This window comes from Gopherus flavomarginatus, chromosome 21 (genome assembly GCF_025201925.1).
Source record: "Gopherus flavomarginatus isolate rGopFla2 chromosome 21, rGopFla2.mat.asm, whole genome shotgun sequence".
NCBI classification, from domain to species: Eukaryota; Metazoa; Chordata; order Testudines; family Testudinidae; genus Gopherus; species Gopherus flavomarginatus.
In genome coordinates, this window is record NC_066637.1 from 16,858,883 (window position 1) to 16,881,557 (window position 22,675).

The 22,675-nt window shown below is 47.3% G+C and overlaps 1 protein-coding gene across 2 annotated transcripts in view; it reads left to right on the plus strand.

Moving 5' to 3' along the window:
- RCC2 (regulator of chromosome condensation 2) overlaps positions 1–22,055 on the plus strand; it is a 36,220-nt gene extending 14,165 nt beyond the window's left edge. The window contains exons 5-14 of one of the 2 annotated variants that reach the window (XM_050931337.1): positions 3,759–3,902; positions 4,541–4,672; positions 6,509–6,597; positions 8,830–8,944; positions 10,390–10,556; positions 12,399–12,579; positions 12,874–12,979; positions 15,445–15,517; positions 17,414–17,491; positions 18,551–22,055. In XM_050931337.1, the coding sequence (XP_050787294.1) occupies positions 3,759–3,902; positions 4,541–4,672; positions 6,509–6,597; positions 8,830–8,944; positions 10,390–10,556; positions 12,399–12,579; positions 12,874–12,979; positions 15,445–15,517; positions 17,414–17,491; positions 18,551–18,655 (1,190 nt within the window). In that variant the 3' untranslated portion in view covers positions 18,656–22,055. The remainder of the gene's footprint in view (positions 1–3,758; positions 3,903–4,540; positions 4,673–6,508; positions 6,598–8,829; positions 8,945–10,389; positions 10,557–12,398; positions 12,580–12,873; positions 12,980–15,444; positions 15,518–17,413; positions 17,492–18,550) is intronic. The other variant, XM_050931338.1, reaches the window with a different exon arrangement.
- The last annotated feature ends 620 nt before the right edge of the window (positions 22,056–22,675 follow it).

Consider the following 22,675-nt stretch of genomic DNA (forward strand, 5'->3'; position numbering starts at 1 on the left):
CCTCCAATAGGCTCAAAAATGACAATTGTTGCTAATCGTTTGTAATATTAATAATACCTCGCTTTTATCTGGCGCATCTCATCTCTGTAACTCAAAGACCTTTACAAAGGAGGTCGGGGTCATTATCCCCATTTTACAGATGGGGAAACCGAGGCATGGATTGGGGGACGTGACCTGCCCAATGCCACCCAGCAGGTCAATGGAAGAGTCGGGAATAAGATCTGAGTTCTCCTGAGTCCCAGTCGAGCACTCTGTCTACAGTGTAACTTCTCCCGCCATTGATTCCTGGTAACAAGTGATTCTTACCTTGTCGAGTCAGACTGTTGGACTGAGTAAAATCAGCATTACTTTCTGTTGTTGTTTATACCGTGGTAGTGCCTAGTGGATCCAACCAAGATCACGGCCCCATTTTGCTTGGTGCTGTACAGACATTTCTGCCCTGAAGAGCTTACAGGCTAAATAGAGGAGACAGACAAAGGATGGAAAGGAAACGGGCAGAGGGAGATGAAGCAACCCTTGCCCAAAGACACACAGCACATCAGTGGCAGAGCTAGCAATGGAACCCAGATCTTCTTATGTCCTAACGCTTCTGCATCTAGACCATGCTGCCTTGGTTATAAATCCTTTGTTATCGTTTTGACTACTGTGCTGTCTCTGGAACCTCCAAATTGATACCGGTTGAGATGTTCAAAGTCAGTTAGAGCAGGGTTTCTCAACCTGTGGGTCAGGACCCAAAATCAGGTCACCAAAATGTTTCACAGGGTCGGTTGGCAGCTCCTTTGGGTCCTGTCCCATGAGGGTGGCTGGGCTCTGCTCCTTGCTCCAGGCAGCACAGCCCTTGGGGTCCAAGCACCACTCAGGTTTGGCCCAGCCGTCATGATGATGGAATCCGGGTAGGCCAAATTTGAGTGAGTGGCACTGCAACCCCATGAGCCAGGTCACAAGTGAGGCCAAACCTGAGCGGCACTGCAACCCCAGAGGCTGCAACCCCCGGAGCAGAGAGCCAAGTCCAGCCAGCCCCACGGCACAGGAGCCACCACTATGGGGTGAGTGCCAGGCAGGACCCGACCCCCTGTGGGTGCAGGATCTGACAAAAGCCACCCCAGGGCCTCCCTCCTCCCCCAAACTATTTACTTGGTTCAGATAGGCTATAACCATTTACAAATGGGTCATGAGCTCAAAAAAGTTGAGAACCCCTAAGTTAGGGGGTTTAGGCACACGGCACCCAACAAATTTGACGGGCGTTGCGTAGTTAAATGCACTAGTTGGCTCTGTGAATTTCGAGTGCAGCGATGAACAGACTTCCTCCATCCCAGTTAGTCAGGACAGTTAGTGCCGTTCAGTAGGCACTGACAGACGTACGCCATGCCAGAGCCACAGTTACGCTGCATTCCAGAGTTGTGAGCAGATACACCATTTAAAAAGGGTGTAAAATAGACCAGTCCTGCTTGATTTCTGTCATCCGAGATAAGCATGTACAAACCACTCCCGTTGTTTCTCTTCTCCAGTGGCCAGTGCTGCGTATGTCTAGTTTCACTACCTCAGTGGTAAACGGCATCTTGAAATAGAGGTGATTCCGCAAATAATTAAAATGGGGGAAAGTGCTTACCTCAGTAATCTGTCAGTCATTCAACTTCTTCTTTGCGTTAATCCAGTGTGCTCTGAGTCCTCTCCCTCCAAAGTGCTCTGTTCAGTGGCATATCCTCTATCACGCCATGTGCTAGCCTGTTCCCTTACGGCATCCCACCAGTTTTCCTTGTCGGTCCTGTCTTTTTTCCTTCGGTCTTGATCTGTTGGACTCTCGTAGCCACGTGTTATTAGGAATGCACTTTACCTGACCAAGCCATCTGAGCCTGCATTCCCTCATCTTTTCATTGCTGAGTGTTACTTTGAGCACATCTCTACCATGCACATTCCTCCCGTGGTCTTTCTTGTTTATCCATCTTAACTTCTTGTGGAACAGATTGTTCGCTCACGTTTCTTCTGTTGCGTAACGCTGAGTGCCAGACATTTAAAACTGGATGGGCCACACCGTTTTTTAGGCTTTCCCTTTAATCTTCCTGTCACATACGACACCACTTATCTCTCTCCATTTGAGCTGGGGGTTATTATCCTACCTCTGTTTTCCCATTTTCCCAGAAGCTGGAACCCAGATACTTGAAACTTTGCATTTTTGATATTGTCTGCCCATCTGGTTCCAAGGATAATTCTTCAGTGTTGAAATCACACACCATATATTCTGTTTTTCCTCTGTTAATTTTGAGCCCCTGTCTCTCCAACACATCTCTGTATTACTCAATATCCTCTTCTGTGCAGTGACGAGAGAGATCGTTTAGAATATCATTTGCAAACAAAGTGAACCAAGGTGCCTCTTTCTGTGTTCTTTCTGCAGGTATCCAGGATAAGTATAGACAGCAGCAGCATTCAACATTTATCGCTAAAACAAACAGACATCATAATTGGCAGCTGCCATTATTGCAAACTGCCAGCCTCTAACAAACTCCTCTGTGGTATTCGGTCCCATATCACCCACAGACTGCAGTTTGTGACCAGGAAGCCCAACAACAAAACGCAAGTTTTGCCGTGCTTTGCATACTTACAATGCTTTCAACTAGTGAATTAAGCCTCCTAATACCCCTGTGACGTGGTGGAGGTGTTTAAAAAAAAAAAAAAAATACAATGACAAAGCATTTAAAAGTGCATGAAATTGCTTGGAGCCCAAGATAGGCACTTATTGTAAATCTAAATAATACAGTGTCATAACTACAGTGCTCTGTGGTGGTAGATCATTGGCAAAGAAGGCTAAAGGCATAAAGGAAGATGGATCGAACAAACGAGATCTAATATGCATAGAGTGGAGTGTGTCCATCGGAACTCAGTTTGTAGAGAGTGCACTTTATCAGTCAGAGGCTCTCATTCCTGATGCTAAATGCCTCAGCTGTCATTGAAATCGGTGGGTGCTTGATAGGTTGCAGGATTTAACCCTTTGTTCCTTATGTGTAAAATTGGATAATCTGTAGGTATCCAGCAGGGTGCCTTGAAGCTAAACTCACAGATGTTTGCAAAGCACTTTGAGATCCCCGGATAGAGATGCTGTATTACAGCCCGTTATGCTTATAGGGAAAATTAAGTCATGAAAGATCAACTGGCTCCTGAAGTCATTTAAGTCGCTCAGTATTTTCAAGCCTCATTTTATGGTATGGTCAAAGCCATCTAAGTAGGATGCAGGTAATTGCAACAGTGACTTTAATTGGCTCGCTGAGGTCCCCCATTCTTTATTTAGCTCTGTCTGCTTTGTCATGGTTCTGTAATTGCTGGGACTGCTTTGTTGGGTGGATTTTGGTCTAATTAACCTCTCAATAGAAATCAGCAATGTTAATATGACTCTGAAAGGTCACAGATCTCCTGCTGTCCTTTCCCTCTTCCTGTCTCATGTTGGCAACCAAGAATATCCTGTAGCATGACAGAACAGTGAGGTGAACGTAAGATGTCAGTGGTCAACTAAAAACTATTTTGGATTTTTGTAATAGCAGTTACATAAAATATAACCACAAATCAGCTGAATGAGGTGAGTTGCAGGAACTACGTAGGACAACCCTAATTTTGGATAAACTCTGGGGCAAAACTGAATCCACAAACCTGTCCCTATTTAAGTGGGTTTCCTTTGTGGACAGTGACTTGTTAGAGATGATTTTAGTGCCCTTGCTGCTGACTTCATGTTATTTGTAAGACTTGTCTGTATTCCACTTTCTCTACAGTGGCTTACCGTAACCTGGGCCAGAACTTGTGGGGGCCTCACAGGTATGGGTGTCTCTCAGGGATCCAGGTACGGAGTGTGGTTTCGGGACCATGTGCAGCTCATAGTCTGCTCATCACCACAGAGGGGAGGCTCTGGAGCTGGGGTGAGTAGTAGGCATAAACAGTGTGTATCAGTAGCCCTTAGATCATGAATCAAGTAGAGATAATGCTGGCATAAAGGAAGTCAGTGGTCTCTGCCCAGCTCTGAATTACAGCAGACTCCTAAGATTATCAGCTGTCAGTATCAGAGGTGCTGAAAACTTGGTTCCTGAAACAGCCTGGGTTTTGGCAGTTGAAACAGTTCAGTGGGGTGGATTAGATCTTTGACAGCTAGTGGGTGACTTGCCCCTTGCTGTATCTTGTGAATCTCAAGGAGACTAGTTCAGATGCTCTATGCACTAGAATGGTGGTTCTCCACCTTTTCCATTTCACGGCTCCCACACTACAACTGTTAAAGCTTGAAGGCAGCCATAAGGAAAGGGATCATGATCATGACCCCTTGAGACCTGTTGCTATCCCCAGGTTAGGAACTGGTACACTAGGCAAGCTCTGCTTGCGAAGGACGGAGGAGCAGATCAAGTTCAAAGGGTGGTTTCTCCTAGTGTGAGGTCTGGTCACAACTGAGAAGGGGTACAGTGCAATGAGCAGGAAAAGGGATCTGAATCTCTGTAATATGTTCTTCCTTTTTAAAATTAAAGGTGTTCACCGGCTTATGTGTGTTTGTGTGCATGCTTCTCTCTAGGTCGTAACGAGAAAGGGCAGCTGGGACATGGAGATACCAAGCGCGTGGAGGCTCCCAAACTCATTGAAGTTCTCAGCAACGAGGTGATCGCATCAGCAGCTTGTGGGCGGAACCACACGCTCGCTCTGACAGGTACGGGAGGCTGCTGGGAAGGAGGGATTGGGCTTGGGCTGTTGTTCTCCCTATAGGACGCTGCAGAATACTGGGGCATACAGGCAATTGGTGCATCAAATACTGATCCTCAGGAAATGCACAATGCACCTGGGAATGAGAGAGAGAACCTCGGACTAGGTAGCAATGGAGAACGGAGTCTTTCGGTGCTATCCTGACCCCATTGAAGGTAATGCATGTTTTTGTTTCAATGGGGTTGGGATTTCACCCTCACTCTTTTGCTCCTGAGGCTAACAGAAGCTGATAGGGTCTTGGAAGCAGCACATTCAGCCCCTGGTGGGTAGCGAATGGCTTGTGAAACTATGCAAAGGGAGTCCTTGACTGAGAGCTGTGTTGCAGGGCCTTGTAGTCAAAGAGATCCTGAAGAATATGAAGGCTAGTGAAGATGGTCTCAGTCTTACTCCACTTCTGAAACTTCCATCACTGGGCACGAAGGGAAGAAGCTACTTTAGCTTTGTCGGCGTGGCGCTGCAGTCTGGACTACGGACGTGTGAATTGTAGAGGGGTCTAAGTGCCCGTTGCAGACCCTGCTGGCACAAACTAAAAGATAACTAGTGCGCATTAATGTTTCAAATGGGACTACATTAGTGCCTTTTAGTCCATGCCAGCAGTGTCTACATGGGGCAGTTAGAGTGAACCATATGAGAGTGCTCTACCTTTCATACCACTGTATAATGCAAACAAGCTCTTTATCTTGCTATTTAGAACATAAGACATGGCCACCTATGCATAGTCCTCTCCAGGAGATGACTGTCTTGATAGCAGTGCTATAAAATGGTGATTATGCCACCTTGTTGCTAATTTCTCTTACTGTAATACATTCCTTCTCTGGGCTGGTCTGCACTACAAAGTTATGTCTGCTTAACTACATTGCTCAAGGCTGAGAGAAATTTCACACCCTGTGTGATGTAATGAAGCCAACTTTAGCCCCGATGTAGATGCTGCTGGGTCAGCAGAGTTCTTCCGTCAGCCTAGCTACTGCCTCAGAGAGGTGGATTTGCTACAGTGACCGAAGAGCCCCTTCCGTCGCTGTCATCAGTGTGTGTGCTGCTGTACCCTTTCTAGTGGAGACATACCCTGAGATTCTGGATGGCTTCAAGCTTGTCTGTGTGGGGGCCTGGCCTTCACTTAAAAGTTAGGCTGACATAGGTCAGGGCTGTGAAAAATCCATACCCGTGTCCAGAATTTGGTGACCCGACCCCCACAGTAGATGAAGCTGTGTTGATGGAAGAATGTTTCTGTAGATGTGTTCGAGGAGGTTGTGTTCCTACACTGATGGGGGGGAAAGCCCCTTGTGCCAGTATAGGCTGTGTCGTGTCTACATTATAGGATTAGGGCAGCACTGTGCTACAGAAGCACCCTGGAAAGTTAATCCAAATTAACTAAAGCTGTGAATTTAAAGTGGATTTGTTAAACCGCATTAAACTGCTGTGTGGATGCTCTTATTCAAAATTAAAGTGGCCTTAGAAGGGAATTAAGATAAACCACATTAAGGTCATGTTAATTCCAAATAAGTGTGTCCACATGGGTTTAATACAATTTAACTAATCCACATTAAAATTCACACCTTTAATGAATTTAAATAACTTTCTTGAGTGTCCCTCTGTAGACAACTCTAATGTTTAAGTTATAGCACCTGGGGCAATATGCTTTAATTTAGCATGGTGCATTGGCATGATCATCTCAATTCTGTATTAATGGTTTTCCAGCAACTCTGCATTAACATGGAGATTTAAACTTCTCCCTTCACTGCCACCCCTCCTCCTTCCCCCTGCATTTGTTTCCCTCTTGTTCCAGAGAGTGGCTCTGTATTTGCATTTGGAGAGAACAAGATGGGACAGCTTGGTCTTGGCAATCAGACGGATGCAGTTCCAAGTCCCACTCAGGTACTTCTAATGCTCTTCTTTGGGTTTCCTCTGTCCGTCAACGGGTTCCTTAATTTCTCACGTCCTGGCTACTGCACTGGTGACCATTTTGGGGCCATATCGATCCTTAAAACCAAATTGCTTGGACTTGGTTCCAATAAGAGGAGTGAAGGTTGGGGGGAGACATGGAATCTTCATCCAGAACAAAAATTTCTGCCGTATATTTTCTTCTGTTTATTATTGACTGACTTGGAAAATAAATAGCATCACATCATGTATTTTGTCTATTTGTTGGACAAGTGGAAAAGCCCTATCCAAATTGAAGATTATACAATATTACCTGAGTCTGTTTGTCTGACGTCAGACTGATAACTGACTAACATGGTTTACCTGGCCAGTGTGGATGGTCCAACCCCTTTTAAAGCCATGCTCTAGATTAGCTCTCTATATAGTCTAGAACATAAATTATAAAGCCAGAAGAGGCCGGTGTGATCATCTAGATCGGGGTGGGCAAACGTTTTGGCCCGAGGGCCACATCTGGGAATAGAAATTGTATGGTGGGCCATGAATAGTCACAAAATTGGGGTTGAGGTGTGGGAGGGGGTGAGGGCTCTGGCTGAGGGTACGGGCTCTGGGGTGGAGCCAGAAATAAGGCGTTCGGAGTGTGGGAGGGGGCTCCAGGCTGGGGTTGGGGTGGGAAAGGGTGCAGGCTCCAGCTGTGGGTACAGGCTCTGGAGTGGGCCTGGGGATGAGGGTGCAGGAGGGTGCTCCGGGCTGGGATTGAGGGGTTTGGAGGCTGGGAGGGGGATCAGGGCTGGGGCAGGGGTTGGGATGCGGAGAGAGGCTTGAGGTGCAGGCGCTGAGTGCTGCTTACCTCAAGTGGCTCCCGGAAGCAGGGGCATGTCCCTTCTCCAGCTCCTACGTGGAAGCGCAGCCAGACAGCTCTGCACACTGCCCCGTGCGCAAGCAGCACCCCTGCAGCTCCCAGTGGAGCGGGGCCATTGGTGTGCATAGGAGCCAGAGCAGGGGCCATAGTTTGCCCCACTCCTGATTAGATCCTCCGGTAACTTTTAAGCGTGGTTTTAAAGTGTTGTTTTCCCCTCAATGGCCAGGCAATCCAGTGTTCAAACAGCTCAGCTACTAGATTGGTCCCTGGTGTGGCTGGGGACTGAAAGCATCCCAAGTGAGTTTTTGGACCACCATAAGCTGAATTTTTGGTAGACAGACTCTCAGATTTTCATATCACAAAGTCAAAACAATGGTCAGACTTGTCACCTGTGGAGGAGATTACCTGTTTCTTAGCCATTCCCATTCTTGTCTTGGGAAACAAAATGGATCAGGGAGGAGAGTTTTCACACCTCGGACTGGAGATTAAAGAGAGCCTGCTGCTGCCTTATAATCACTGGGATCCATTCTCTTATGGATCTCGGCTGAAGACGCAAGAGCCAAAGGGTGGCAAAATATTGCCCCAGTGCATGAAGTAAGTGAAGAGAACGTCTAGCTGAGAGCAGAGTGGAAGTTTAGCCGAGGAGCTGTCCTAAGAAGTGCTTACTGCACCGGCGGTGCAGTTTCCAGCTCGAGTAGATATAACCTCCTCTAACTGTGATGGAGCTGGTGTGCTAAAATACAAGTGTAGCCCCCGTGGTGCAAGCAGTGGGAGGGGCTAACCTAGCCACCTGAGACTATACCTAGTGGCTCAGATGGGATTGTACTCGAGGCGGCTAGCCTCTCCCACTAGCTGGCTGCACGTCTGGTTTTAGCATGCCGGCTTGATCAGCGCTAGCGAGGGATGTCTCCTCAAGCCAGAACTTACACTCCCCAGCTCCAGTGTAGACACACCCTCAGTTCCTATTTTCTCCTTCTCCCTTCATATTTTTGTGGGTTATTTAGTGAATTGACCATTTCCCAAACCCCTTTTTCCTCTTCCCCAATATTGGGGCAGTTATTTAAATGACAGGCCAGATTTCTTCAGTTAGGTTTGCACGATTTTGCATGTAAATTAGTACACACTACACATAGTCACTTGGCATATGCAAATGTACTGCTTAACTGTACATGCAAATACCTGATTTGCCTAGGTAATTTGGGCCTGGTATTCGCACACGTGTTGGAAAACAACTGTGCACTCCTTGAGAGCCTGGCCATATATTTGTTCTGAGAGTCTGGCAGTGCTCACTTGCAGCCTAGAAGGGGCACTTGGGTCACTCCGTTTCATCTATTTCCAAATGTTACTGTTGTCTCCTTCCTTTGTAGATAATGTACAATGGCCAACCTATTACCAAAATGGCCTGTGGGGCTGAATTCAGCATGATAATGGACTGCAAAGGAAACCTCTATTCCTTTGGGTGCCCTGAATATGGACAGCTGGGTATGGTGATTTATTTTTAAAGGACTATCTAGTTTTAATGACAGCAGACTTCAAATCCAGCCTGAGACAGCCACCAAGTTTTTTGTAGACTGGCATGTTGGTATAATCTAAACAATGCGGGGGGTGGGGGGGGAAGGCGGGGAGACATCTTATCTTAGTCCCCTTCCAGAGGGGATAGTGGCCTTGTGTTTAAAGCCTATGATCTGGCCTCTCTTCTCTCTGCTCTGTTTGTATGACATTGGTCAACATGCCTTGCCTTTCTATGCCTCAGTTTCCCCAGGTATTGAGTGAGTGCTTCTAGACTGCCTCACCTGTGGGTGGTGAGGTTTAATTTGCCAATATTCGTAAAGTGTTTTTGAGATCTTCTGATTGAAAGGGAGAGAGAAGTGTGAGGCAGCAGTGTTGCAATCAAACAAAAGCCGTTGCCCCTGGAGTGGCCATAAACACACACCCCATTTGGAATGCTAGACTGTGTAGCCTGTCAGTGCTGCAGAAATGACAATCTGCGACTGTGCATCCAGGCAGCGTGTTCAATTATGCATGAGCTGTACTTTATCTGGTTAATGTCTAGTAGCTGGGATCTACAGAGAGGGAGTGTGCATGCTTTCCTGCAGGAGAGGCTTTGATGCAGCCACGGGCTGCCTCTTTTCGGAGGGTGGTGAGGATTTCCTGAGCAGGCTCGAAGGGTCTCTGAGAATATGTCTGCCCTGCAAGAAAAGACCCATGCCTGGCCCAGGTTAGCTGACTCCGGCTTCCGGGGTTATAAAATTGCAGTGGAGACACTCAGGCTGGATCCCAGGCTCTGGGGCCCTGTGCAGGGTGGGGGGAAGTCTCAGAGCCCAGGCTCCAGCCTGAGCCCGAATGTCTATGCTAGTGTTTAGCCCCACGAGCCCAAGTCAGTTGACCTGGGCTCTGGAACTTGGTGCCGTGGGTTTTTTATTGCAGAATAGACATACTGTGACGTGCCAGAGGTGCATTTTCCTGACAAAATGGGGAATGATGTTAAGTTGCCTTTAGGGGAAATCAGGTGGAAATCCTTTATAAATGGGAAAAGCTCCAAGAGTAGCTGCAAGGAATTCCTCCTCTTTTGGCCCTAATGAGAGGGGAAGCTCTTTGGGGAGGATCTGTCTCTTTGTTCCATTATTTGTACTGTGACTACCCCAGTGGTGGCCCGGGCCATGCCAGTGCTCCTAGATGCTACTGCAGTATGCATAATAATGGCTCTGTGTAGTTAGAAGTCTTCCACACTGCCCTCTTCAGGAGGAGTATAAGGTTAGCACAGAAACCGGTACCCTGAGAAGTGTAGTAATTTAGAGTGGTGCTCCTATCCCATGGGTCATGGGATGTCTATTCAAGAGGATTCCTGCTGAATTACCGGGTGGCGTGGGTCAGGGTAACCAGCCACGCAGAGTTCCTTTTTCACATCTCTCTCTGCCCTGCAACAGGGCACAATTCTGATGGGAAGTTCATCGCCCGTGCTCAGAGGATAGAGTATGACTGTGAGCTGGTGCCCCGACGCGTTGCCATCTTCATCGAAAAGACAAAAGATGGGCAGATCCTTCCTGTCCCTAACGTGGTCGTGCGAGATGTGGCCTGCGGTGCTAACCACACGGTAAGGCGGGGATTTCACCTGGCAGTCTGAAGCACTGCCAGCAGTAGTGCTCCGCAGAGAAACCAATTCCCTGTCTAGCGTTCCTCAGTGGCAGTCATTGGGATTCTGCTGGGGATCTGACAGAAATTGATTTGATGAGTTCCCCTCAATTTGCTGTACGTTCCACGTGCAGTTAATTGACTCCTGGTGACTGGCAGTCACATCGTCTCTTTAAAATGGCTTTGATTCGTGCTGGATTCTCTGTAATACTGACAGAGCTGCATTGAACAGAGCTGCTCCTGTGCCGCAAATTTTCAGATTTCCAGGAGTTTTGGATTCGGATCTTGGTTTGTCCCATCTCTAACCAGAAGTTACACTAGACCTAGTTGAAAAGCTTCCCTCATGTTTATCCTCTGAGGCATTAAAGCCTTCAGTGCTCTCTCTTCGCTTCTTTCCATCAGCTATAACTAAGGATATACCGACGCCTGGGCCAGGGGTCTGATTCCCGGCTCAGGAGACTTACTCGTGCTAGCTGTGATTGAGCTGGTGCGTTAAAAATAGTGTAGCTGCAGCAGTGTGGGCGGCGGGACAGCTGGCTACCCTGAGTATGTACCTGTGGTTTCAGATCAGCACGTACTCAGGGCTGCTAGTGAATTCTTCTGCTTGTCCTGCTGCAGCCCTCTTTGCTAGCTAGGAATCTCCCCACCAGCTCCAAGTACCCTAAAAGTATGTTGATTCCAGCCTTAAGGCTGCAATCCCGTGACTGTGGACCATTTGCAAAACTTTAACCCATGGCACAAAGGTTTGATCACACCTTTGTCTCGGTGCATGTTGAAACTTCTCTAGGGACAGTTGGAGTCAGTCACCTTTTCTTAGAATAGGTAATTCACACAGTGGAAGGATAGGAAATGTGCTGTCCACTGGCACAAATCTATAATACAGGCAGTTGTTTGCACAAACCCTCTGTTTCTCCCTGCCCTGCTTAGGTTTTGAGTCCAATCTTGGTGTAATCAGATTATGACTTTAGTTTGTGTGGGAGGTGTCCTAATCCAATTTGAGTAGTTTGATTCCTAACATTTAGGGGTTTGAAATGCGTAATAATAGATTAAAAATAAACCCCTCCAAACCTGAAAATCCACTGTGTGATAGCTTGCTGAGAGACAGACAGACTTGTTAAGCAAATAACGGAGGGAAAGATACATGTGTACCCACAGGATGCCTGAAGTCTAAATGTCTTTTCCAGTTATTGTTACTGAGATGTTTTATCTGACTGAAGCTGCCATGTGACTTAACTCCTCTAGTACCAGAGGCCACATCATGGGTGGCAGCTAAATTCTAATTGTTGTGTAAATGCACCAGGCAGAGTCCTGGTATTTTATTGCCCATTGTTGAGTAGCTCTGTAGAGAGCAGCACAAAAGCTCTGAGCAGGAATCCTGGGGGAGGTGGCGGGATCCTCATCTTGTTTGCTCTTTCTCCACTTTAATCAATATCAAAGTATGAAATTGACTGAATTACCCAGCTGTCTAGACACCTAGCCCTTTTTGCTTCTGGCTTTATTACTGGAGGAGAGGAGTGGGAAGACATGTGACTTAACAACAATTAAGATAAGAGTGGAAAAATGGAATAGTTGGCAGAGAAAATAGTGGAATGTCCTTGTATTAAGTGCATCATCTCAGTGGTTTCAGCCCCTGCAGCATAGAATTTGCCATAGGTTATCTTTATGCCTCTGACACAGCTGCATTTGGTCGTCTGCCAAGATCTGTAGAGCAGAACCAATAATCCATTCTGCAAATAGCTGCATGGTGGGGAGACGTCTTCCTGTGTCTAAACCCAAGTCCATGTCACCGTCTGTCCCTTTGCAGCTTGTTTTAGACTCCCAGAAGCGTGTGTTCTCCTGGGGCTTTGGTGGGTACGGGCGGCTGGGCCATGCCGAGCAGAAGGACGAGATGGTGCCACGGCTGGTCAAGCTCTTTGACTTCCCGGGCCGTGGGGCGGCTCAGATCTATGCCGGCTACACCTGCTCCTTTGCTGTCAGCGAAACAGGTCAGTTGCCCCGTCTTTCTTTGCAGATGGGTCTTGGCGCAAAGCCATCTTTCCGCACAAAGTCTGTCTTGTGAGAGCCACGCTCCAACAGACGGCCTTTGTCTCCATTCAGGGAGAGCTCACTTGTGAATCTTCCGAGTATCTTTAAAATAAACCCTGGAGTGATCGACCAGCATGTGTTACGTCATCTCTGCAGATCCCCTTCATAGCGTCCGTGCATGTGCGTTTCAAACGGATTTCTGTGTCCGAGAATATCTCAGAGCCTGATGGTGGTTTGTTTGCTCTGTTTTCCAGGTGGTCTGTTTTTCTGGGGAGCCACAAACACCTCCCGTGAGTCAACCATGTACCCCAAAGCTGTGCAGGACCTCTGTGGCTGGAAAATCCGCAGCTTGGCCTGTGGGTAAGTGACTGCTCCTGCCCCCAGAACTGGAGAGGGGGGAACCGTTGCCCACAGCTTGCCTGAATGACGTCGTAGAAGCAGTGCTGTTAGCTGGCAGATCCAAGTACAGAAGGGAGTGATAATAAGAGCAGTGAATCTGGCTCCATGAAAGGGCTCCTACTGACTAGTTATATTTACATACGCCGAGATCTGATTAGATTATCCAGGCCTTGGGTCCAGCTCTGCTTGGTGGATCCAGGCAGCGGTGGTGAGTTTGTTTGCTTTTTGACCCGGTGGTAGGGGGAAAGTTGCTGGATACATTGGGTGGGTGTTCTTAATAGCACTAGAGAAGGAAGGGAGGTCTGAGGCCTGGTTAAAGCAAGGGCGGAGGGAATGGCCCATGATAAATGACTGTCTGGGTGCAAGTCTCTCCTACTAGAAAGGTTTGTTCTTTGTCGTGTGCTGGGAGGGAGCAAACATCTCTATTTAGATTCATGACGGAGGGCGGAGAACCCATCATGGGATGTCTGACCTTCCAGTTCCGCTGTGGGGTTGGAGTGATGGGTTTTGTGTGGGGTTGCGTGATTTGCTGCAGTCAGCTGGGCATGGGGGAGAAACTGTCAGATCTTTAAAAGAGACCAGGTGGGTGAGGTAGTGTCTTTTATTGAGCCATCTTCTGTTGGGGAGAGAGACCAGCTGTGGAGCTTACCCAGAGCTTGTCTCTCTCACCAACAAGAAGTTGGCTCTATAAAGATATGAGCTCCTTACCTGGTCTTTCTAATGTCCGGACCTCCAACGCTGCATACAAATCTTTAAAACCTGTTTAATGGTCACTTGATTTGATCAGAGTATATGCTAAAATCTCAACCATTCTCCAGCACTGATTGTAGCACTCCATTGTGTGCGGGGTGGGGGTGGGGATGAAGGGATGCTATTCAGTGTTTCTAGGTTGCTTAGAGGATGCTTCTGCTTGTGTTAATGGGAGATTTTGTGAACAGTTTAAGCATTTGGCTAGAGGTCTGTGAGAAATAGAATCATTTTATTCCTGGGGGGGAGGGATAGCTCAGCGGTTTGAGCATTGGCCTGCTAAACCCAGGGTTGTGAGCTCAATCCTTGAGGGGGCTATTTGGGGATTGGTCCTGCTTTGAGCAGGGGGTTGGATTAGATGATCTCCTGAGATCCCTTCCAACCCTAATAATCTATGATTCTCCTCACTTCTTTAAAACCTTCTTTCTCCAGGAATCCTTCCTCCTTGGTCTCCTGTCCTCTTCACCCTCTCCCTTGTCTGGTCTGTTGTCTCATGCCACACCTATCTTTGTCTTGTCTCTCTTTGACTGCAAGCTCTTCAGAGTGGGGAACATCGGGATCTGTTTGAAAAGTCCCCCTGTAAATCTACTGTAACTAATTTTACTATGTTGCAATGAAGAAACCCAACACGTGACCTCCAAGGGCTCTGCAGACTTGTAGAATAAATCTTTACACTAGGACTTAAAGATTTCTTTCCTCACTCTCTTGACCCAGGCATTCCCCTGCAGGTTTTGTTGCTAAAAAGCAAGCACGTGGGCATTCATTCAAATGAACATTGATCTCTGACTTGCCTGATTGCTGTTCAAGTGGGAGCATTGTATTAGTGGACATGGGAAGGGAATCCCTTTAAGACCTAATGTTTGTTCAACCTCTCCTTGGCTTTCTGTTAAAGGTTTTTATCTTGAGTATGTTACAGGATTTCTGTCAACAAATTTATTGGTGGCCTCAGAGCGTGTGGTAGCTCAAAGCCAGCTCTCTATCCCTGCTTCCCGTCCCCTTCAGTGAGAGCCTGCCCCAAGGAAGGTGGATCAGAAACTCACCTGTCACCTTCAGAGTCCAGGCTGCTCGTGCCCCAGCCAGGTGGGAGCCGGGGAGCTGCTCTGGGGACTGAATGCCCTGACAAGAGCCACCTCTGGCGCTGTGCACACCGGCCCCATACATCTCCAGAGGCACTGCCCAGAGCCTCCGAGGAGGCTGCGTGGTGCAGGGTGCTGATCCCCGCTGGCTGTGCTAGTGCAAACACCAAGGCAGCGCCTGTTACAGCTATTCAGGAGCAATAGCTGGGTGCTGCAGGGAGGGGGCACTGCTTTGCCCCCGATCTCTGCCAATGCTTTGGAGGCTGTCGTGGCCGCAAAAAAATCCGCTGGTGGCCCCTTTTGAGAAATGCTGCTTTAGGGAATGAATGATTATGGGGATCCATTTAGGGGCGGGCCTCTGACTTCAGTGAGGCTCCACAAGGATCCCGCCCCCCGGCAGCAGTATCAAGCCTTGCAGCACTTTGGAAAGCAGCTGGACCAGGGTTTGCATCTGAGCAAGAAAGCATCCAAAACTACTTGGGGAAATTCTCTTCTGGTACCAAGCGGCCAGTTGGCACGGGAAATGTAACTAGCTAGTGGGGCTGCCAGGGGCGGGCATGAAAGCAGATCGTGTAGCAGTAACAGCCTGTGTACCTGTTTCAGGAAGAGCAGTATTATAGTGGCTGCAGATGAGAGCACAATCAGCTGGGGCCCATCTCCGACCTTCGGTGAACTGGTAAGAAGGCAGCTGGGGACTTGCACAGAAACCCTAGCCAGGCTGGTCCAGTACCAGAGAAGAAAGATTGAAGGCAAAGAGATGGGGGGGGAAAAACAGCTTTGCAAGAGGACTGTTGTAATCCTGTGATCGCTAATTTAGTGGGGTGTTATATTTTTAAATGGTCACTTTCCTGCTTAATTTAGTTATTGAAGGGAAATTTTTTTTCCTGTAGCACGTGTTGAAAGGTTAGCCTGGAAGATGCAATACTAGGTAATTTACACAGAGATGAAATACTACGCAGAAACGCACCTTTCTACTCCTACGCACACAACTACGCAGAGTTTTTTTCTCCCAGAGAAAATTACCAAAATATTCCTAAGAGATTTTTTCTAGAAACAGGGAGCTTGTATCAGAGGGAAGGGGAGGAGAGGATGGATGCATGTAACTCATAAACCCAAGTGAGTTCTGTATCTTGGTGAGACCTGGCTTCCCACATAGCTGGAAACACTCAGCGTTGCCTCGTGCATAACAACCTCTACAAGTCAATTGGCTTCATCCTAATGCACCTTCTTGTGTCTAATTACCAAATGTTTTATTTTACCACAAGTGTAACAGCTCTTCCATCGCCTTCCTTAAGAGCTATTGGAGTGCTGGGGTAGTGTGACATAACTATCTAATAGGCCCCATTTTCCCAGGGAAATCACAGCTGTAATTGAGGACATCAGTACGTTTTTATGATGATCTCAAACTATTTTGATAAGATGCAGAATTATACAGTCCCAGTCTGCGTCTTCCCAGGTTACTAAAGTATTTGACCACTTCTGCTATGCTGGGGTGGCCAAATTGCAGCTCGTGAGCCACTGCGGCTCTTTTACCATTAAAGTGCGGCTCATGGAGCCCTCCTGTTCCTCACCTGCCAGACTGGGAGTGGGGGAAGCTCAGGACCTCTGCCTTGCGGCAGGGTTGTGCGGAAGGGACTTCTGCCCAATGGGGAGAGAGGGGTCTTGGGCCTTCAGCCCTGCGGGGCGCACCTGCCAGAGCTCGGGGCTTCAGCAAGAGCAGGGCTGACTTCCCGGCAGATGTGCTGCCGCTCTCAAACTTCTGAAGAGTGTCGTGTGTGGCTCAGAGGGCCAGTAAATTTGGCCACCCATGTGCTATACTTTTGTATGGTGACGTATATCTGCCTCCTTGGTTCTAATTCTCTGTGTCCCGAGTGATTGGGGTAGAGCTAGCGCAAGTCTGCTTGTGGCTCTGGATTTCTCTGTGCCTGCATTTCAGTGGTTTGAATTTTCAGTGGTTTTCAAGGTTCAGTCACCGTATTGGCTTTTTTGTTTCATTTAGAAACTCTGATCTTCCCCCCTCTCCCCGAACTATCAGGTAGCTGCCTTATCAAAGTCTCATTGCTCATCCCATTTGACTGTTACTCTTAGAAGTTTGGAAAACGAAGTTTCTTTGGCCCGCCTACCCCTCTTCCAAATGAAGCTGAAAATAGCATTATTCTGAGTTGTTGGTGAGGTTTCCTTCCCCTTTCTCATTCCCCACGCACATGCTGGCAGTCCGGCTTTGGAGAGAACATTTTGTTGTCCTCTGCAGAACCATTTTTGTAGGACCAAAAAAAAACAAAACCCAGGATTTTATAAAATACAAACTAGAAGCCAGAGCCTTTTTCCTCTCAGTCTTAGGGAAATTTTTTTTTTTGTAATTGCTAGTTCTTCCTGTGTCTCTGCTGCCCTTGCAGGCAGTTAAGTCTGCCCAGGAGAGTCACTGACCTCTGTACCTTTGGTTATTCCATGGGGCTACTCTAGAAACCAGTGCAAGCCAAGGGAATAGGTTAAATAACACAGCCTTGGACAATGGTTAAATTGTGGTTTACCCTCTGATCTTACAAGTCCCCTTCCGCATTTCTCTTCACAGGGCTATGGAGACCATAAACCCAAATCCTCTACTGCAGCCCAAGAGGTGAAAACCCTAGATGGAATTTATCCAGAGCAGGTGAGAGCAGACCCAGCAAATAAAAACACAAGCTGTGTGCACAGCAGGCTGGATTGCACTCATTCCAGTCTCATGCTTCCGAAAATCACCACCCTATTCATAATCCCATTCCTCATAATAGTCTGCTTGATGCTTTAAAGCATGGCAGCCAGATCTCTGTTTATCCTCAGGATACTGGGTAATGGGATTGTCGTATGCAAAAGACACCAGCAACTGGAGGCGGAGAGAAGTGTGGGGGAGCCTGTTTTCCATAGGTAATGGAAAGGCATCTGCACCATTGCTGCTCTCAGAGAGGACTGCACAAGTAGAAACCTGGCCCAGACAGATTGTTTCTGGGGTGGGTATGTGCCATGTGTATGCACAACAAGTGGGGAGGAGGGTTGTGATATGGAGTAAAATCCTGCTGGGTGTAGGGTAGATGTTAATTCTGTTAATGTTCATTAATCCATTCATCTTTAATCAGCACAGAAATTGACCAGACTCCCTACCCGATCTCTTATGCTGGGTATACCTGAGCAGGGAGATGTGTCCATCATACATGGCACCCAGGATAGATGCAATGAATGTGGTGTGTCTGCAGACCTCTCATGAGGAGTTAGAGGAACGTAGGGATGGGGTGTACTTTAAATCAAGACTGGATGTTCTAGACGAGATGCTCTAGGAACTATTTTGGGGAAGGTGGTCAGACTAGATGATCGCAATGGTCTCTTCAGGCTTTGGCATCTATGAATTGTGTGCTCTGCTAATCCTTGCACACTGTTCCTCCAAAGGTGAGTTGTAAGAAGCCATTGATCATAAAAAGACTTGTGATTTCCCTAGCTTTTACATAGCGATTTTCATCAGTAGAACTCCGTGTGCCTTACAGTCTGGTCAGTATCATTACCTCCGTTTTATACCTGGGGAAACTGCGGCACAATCAGACAGCAGAGTCGGGAATAGAACCCAGGTTTCTGGAGTTGCAGGCCAGTGCTCTACGCACTAGACTTCCCAACGCAGCAGTTTAACAATGGAATCCAGTATAAGCCTGAGGGTGGCAAATGCTTTGTTCTGTCTACTCAGGTGGCGATGGGCTACGCCCATTCTTTGGTGATAGCCAGGGACGAAAGCGAAGTGGAGAAAGAGAAGCTAAAGAAGCTGCCCGAATACAACCCACGCACCCTCTGATAAGGCCAGGGCCCCGCGCCCCTGCCATGGCAGCTGTCATTTCCAATGTGCACTGGGACCGAAAGAGATTGCAGACCGGCATCGAGACCTGACCGAAGCTTTTTGTTAAGACTTTCCGAGGTTCAATTTTATAAGCGATTCGCAGTTTTAACTACCTGTTACTATATCATTTCCAAAGTGTTTGGTTCTTTTAAACGTTTGACATTTGCTCCTGGCTCACGAGCTCCCATTCCAATGAAAATGGCAGGACCTTTTGGCATATAAACCCCACGTACTTTGGTGAGCAGCGGAACAGCTGCTGACGCGTAAGCATGGCTAGATGGCGCTTGTTGCACTGAATTGAGGAGAATCCCAGCTGCCACCAAGAGCTTGGGGGAAGATTTGGAGAGGCACAAATGGCACGTGAGCACCCAATTCCCATTGCCTTTCAATGGAAGTTTTAGACCCCAATAGCCCCGTGTGCCTTTGAAAATCTACCCCGAGCGTCTATGGGGCCATCTCTTTGGTGAAGTCAGCTACTGAGATCTCTTTCCAGAAGCAAATTTACATTCTCATCTCTCTAGTTTTAATGTGCTGGTCCCTGTTCTGTGTGAGGAGTGTCTACCATAAGCCCCAAGGAGCGAGTATCCAGCTGTGTAACCCCTTGGTAGATTAAGCTGCAGGACTCTGGCTGCCACCTATTTCGTGGCTGTTTCATAAGCGTTGACCTTTTTGTGCGTTTAATTGTTTTCAGATTAAAAACCTCCATCGAGACAAAATCTAGGCCAACGCATTCAAATAGCCCCTGGTGCCTTGGGAGATGGGTACCCCAAAATCTGACACGCTTTGGGGCTCATTTTTCAGCAGAACTGAGCACTCACAGCTCCAGTTAAAAACAACAGGATCTGCAGGTGCTCACCAACTCTGAAAAATGAAGCCCTAGGTGTATGTCAAGTCGGGCATCAAAACCTGTGGTCACTTATGAAAAGGCTGGCACGAACGGTGATCCTGAGTGTTAATTGTATATGAAGTTGATTCTAAATGAGGTTAATTCCAAGGGTAGCTATGTTGGTGTGAGGTTTTCATCGCAATTTGCCCAGCTGATGTTTTCTTTGAGAGTCTGAAGTCTTCAGAGATGGGCCTAAATGAAAACCCTGGATCCAAACACCGCTGAATTTGTTGGGGATGGGAGGGTTAGATCGGAACATTGCAGCCCAGGCCTCTCCCTTTGGTCGGTGAGACGTGGACCTTGATCAAACAAGTCTTATTTGCCTGCTTAATACATGCTATACATAAGAAGTCCCACTGCAGTCAGTGGGCTGCGCTGAGCGCATAGCTGAGCATGTGCGTAAGTCTTTGGAGGATCAGGGCCTCAGACAGTAGGAGGGTTGGAATTAGTCAGAAAACAACCCCTCAGCACTGAAATTTCAATAAATGTCTTTTTCCCTAAAACCTTGCGGTTTTTGACCAGATCCCTGCAGATATTTGCTAGGGGATCCTTTGTCTTCCTGCCCTTGGAAATTACTGCCTTCTGCATAGAGTTCCATCCGATTCCTCCAAACTGGGTGTTGGAGCAGGTGCTGGGCCAGACTCTGCTGGTGAAAATGGGCAGCAGTTCCACCAGCAGGGACTTGGCCCTCGACTTGACTCTTGCGCAGCTGTTGAACCAAATTGGTTTTACTGGCGGAGAGATGCAAAGAGCTCCCAGCCCTGGAAGGTTCGGAAGTTTATTATTTTTTGATTGCAATCAGATACCCGCCAAAAGTTATTTCCATTCCAGTACTCTGGACTGTGCTGGAGAAACAAAGGTGCCTTTTAACAGAGTGCTCTGCTCTGTCTCCACACAAACATGATCATGGCTTTTCCTTTCTCGTTACCCTAGCAAGTTGCACTGATCTCTAGAGGCAACGTTTGCTGGCATCCTGTTACACTGCAGTTCTGGGATTCTTGCGGTACTTACTGCAAAAAGCTTTTTTTATTGTGTTTAGAGTAAAAAATTCCTCGAACATGGAGAGCAGCTGGGTGGAGAAGTTGTGCAATTGAATCTTTGCTTTGCTAGTTTAATAACGTCAGTCAGCCTTTCCCGTTTACAATATTGAGTAAAGCCAGTGGCCTCATTCTTAACTGTCTTCCCCCCTCCTCCAGCCAGGTATCTAGGGCCCATTTGAAAGCCCGTTGAATTTGATAGGAGTTTTTTCTATTGACTTACATGATTCCCTAGACTTTGCATCAGGTGGATTTCCAGAAAAGTGGGATTTCCCTTGTCAAACCACAGGTGTAGCCAGCTGCAGTGTCTGCACCTGGTTAATTCTGCATGGAGCAGCGTCAAGAGTTTAATGAAACTGAACTGAACTCCTGTTCAGCCAGGTGCCTACATGTGCCGTTGCTGTTATAAACCACCTTCAAGCAGCACGGCTGCAATTTTTCCAAAATATCTGACTAATTTTGACTGTTTGTGTTTATGGGAGGCTAATTTTAGCCACCTGGAATTTCTTCTGCTTTGTTTTTTTTTCTCCACAGATGCACTAGGAACGCAGAGCTCCCATTTGAAATCAGTTTGTTGTCGTGGGCATTCAGTGCCTCTGCCAATGGGCCCCCCGGTGTCATAAATTGAACACCTTAAATTAGTCAGCCTGAAAGTAAGAGAGATTTGTCCTGAGAATTGAAATCCAGACCAGAGGTTCTGCCACCATCAAACTCACCTGAGCCTTTTCATCCAAAACATTTTTACCGAGCTGCTGTTGCGGCCTGTCTGTGTCTCTTCTCTCTGTAATGCCAGACTCCAGAACAAAAATCTCCCTTCAGACTGTGTCCTTGGCTCGCATACTAGCCCATTAACAGATGCAGAACATGAGCGGACGGAGGTTTGACTTGCCCGTGACCTGTTCCCAAGAATTTGGGCTGCAGCACTGGAAATCTTAACTCTTACTGACCCTTTCTGGGGTTGGAAGTTTGCGTGCCAGAGGGCCATGTGCTAACAGTTGCTGACTCCATCTGACCTAGGATTAAGCTGAGTTTCAGCTATAATTTTTTCCTCAGATTTTTTTTTTAAGTAATCCATTTATTCTCAAAGTAGAAAAATTATTCAGGAAGATGGTTTTGCGAAAACAGCAAAATCTATAATTCATCTTTACCCAAAAATTATTCCAACTCAAAAGGGGCTGAACCTCCCAAGGTAGGCAGAGTCCTGCCTGTGGTAGTTAGAAATCAAACATTATTCATGCTTCTCATTAACTTCTCCCCCAGCTGCCTTCTTCCTGCTCTTATCTTGGGAGAGTGAAGGAGAGTCTGAGAAAAAGGATCTTTGAGCAGTTTTTGATTTAGACAAGATGAAAGGTTCCTGGGTTAGTGCTGTAATTGTATTTTCTTGTTTTTTTATATTTCTTGGAGTAAATGTTTAAATAAACAACGTCATTGTGTACACCCTTTGGTTCACAGGCCTCTGTTGATAGTCTGGAAGTGGGCATGGTTCCCTAAGTGAATTTACTAGTGAAAAAGGTGCCATACTCTCAAACTTGTTTGATCACGACCCCCCCTTCTTTGTGTCTCTGTTTGTGTAGCCCCCCCCCCCCCCCCCCGCCACACTAGTACATATGCCATTCTATGTGCACAGCGTCATCCGAGGACCTGATTGTCTGAAGGAATCAGCTTCGCTAGTTATTCACTGCTGTGGGTAAAATATGTACAGTAAGGTGTTTCGCCCCCTCCAAGCTTCTCACACCCCTTGGAATACATCCTGAACCCCCCACCCTGAGAACTTCTGACTAGAGGAACCACTTCCAATCAGAGCTCGGTCTCCTTGGCCCAGTCGATCCCTGGCCTCTGCTGAAGCTAACAAGGATGCCAACTGCCAAAATGTTTGCGTTATTCCTGCTCTCTAGAAACTGAACAGTGTCCACCAACTCGTTCCATCTAGGCCACCAAACTGCAGGTAGATCAGGCCTTTCGTTCACTGCTGACTGTAGCCTGACTTCTGACATGGCAACGTAGTAGCTTTTAATGTCTTTGGCCGTTTTGTGCCTATTTCCTGCTGGATTAGCA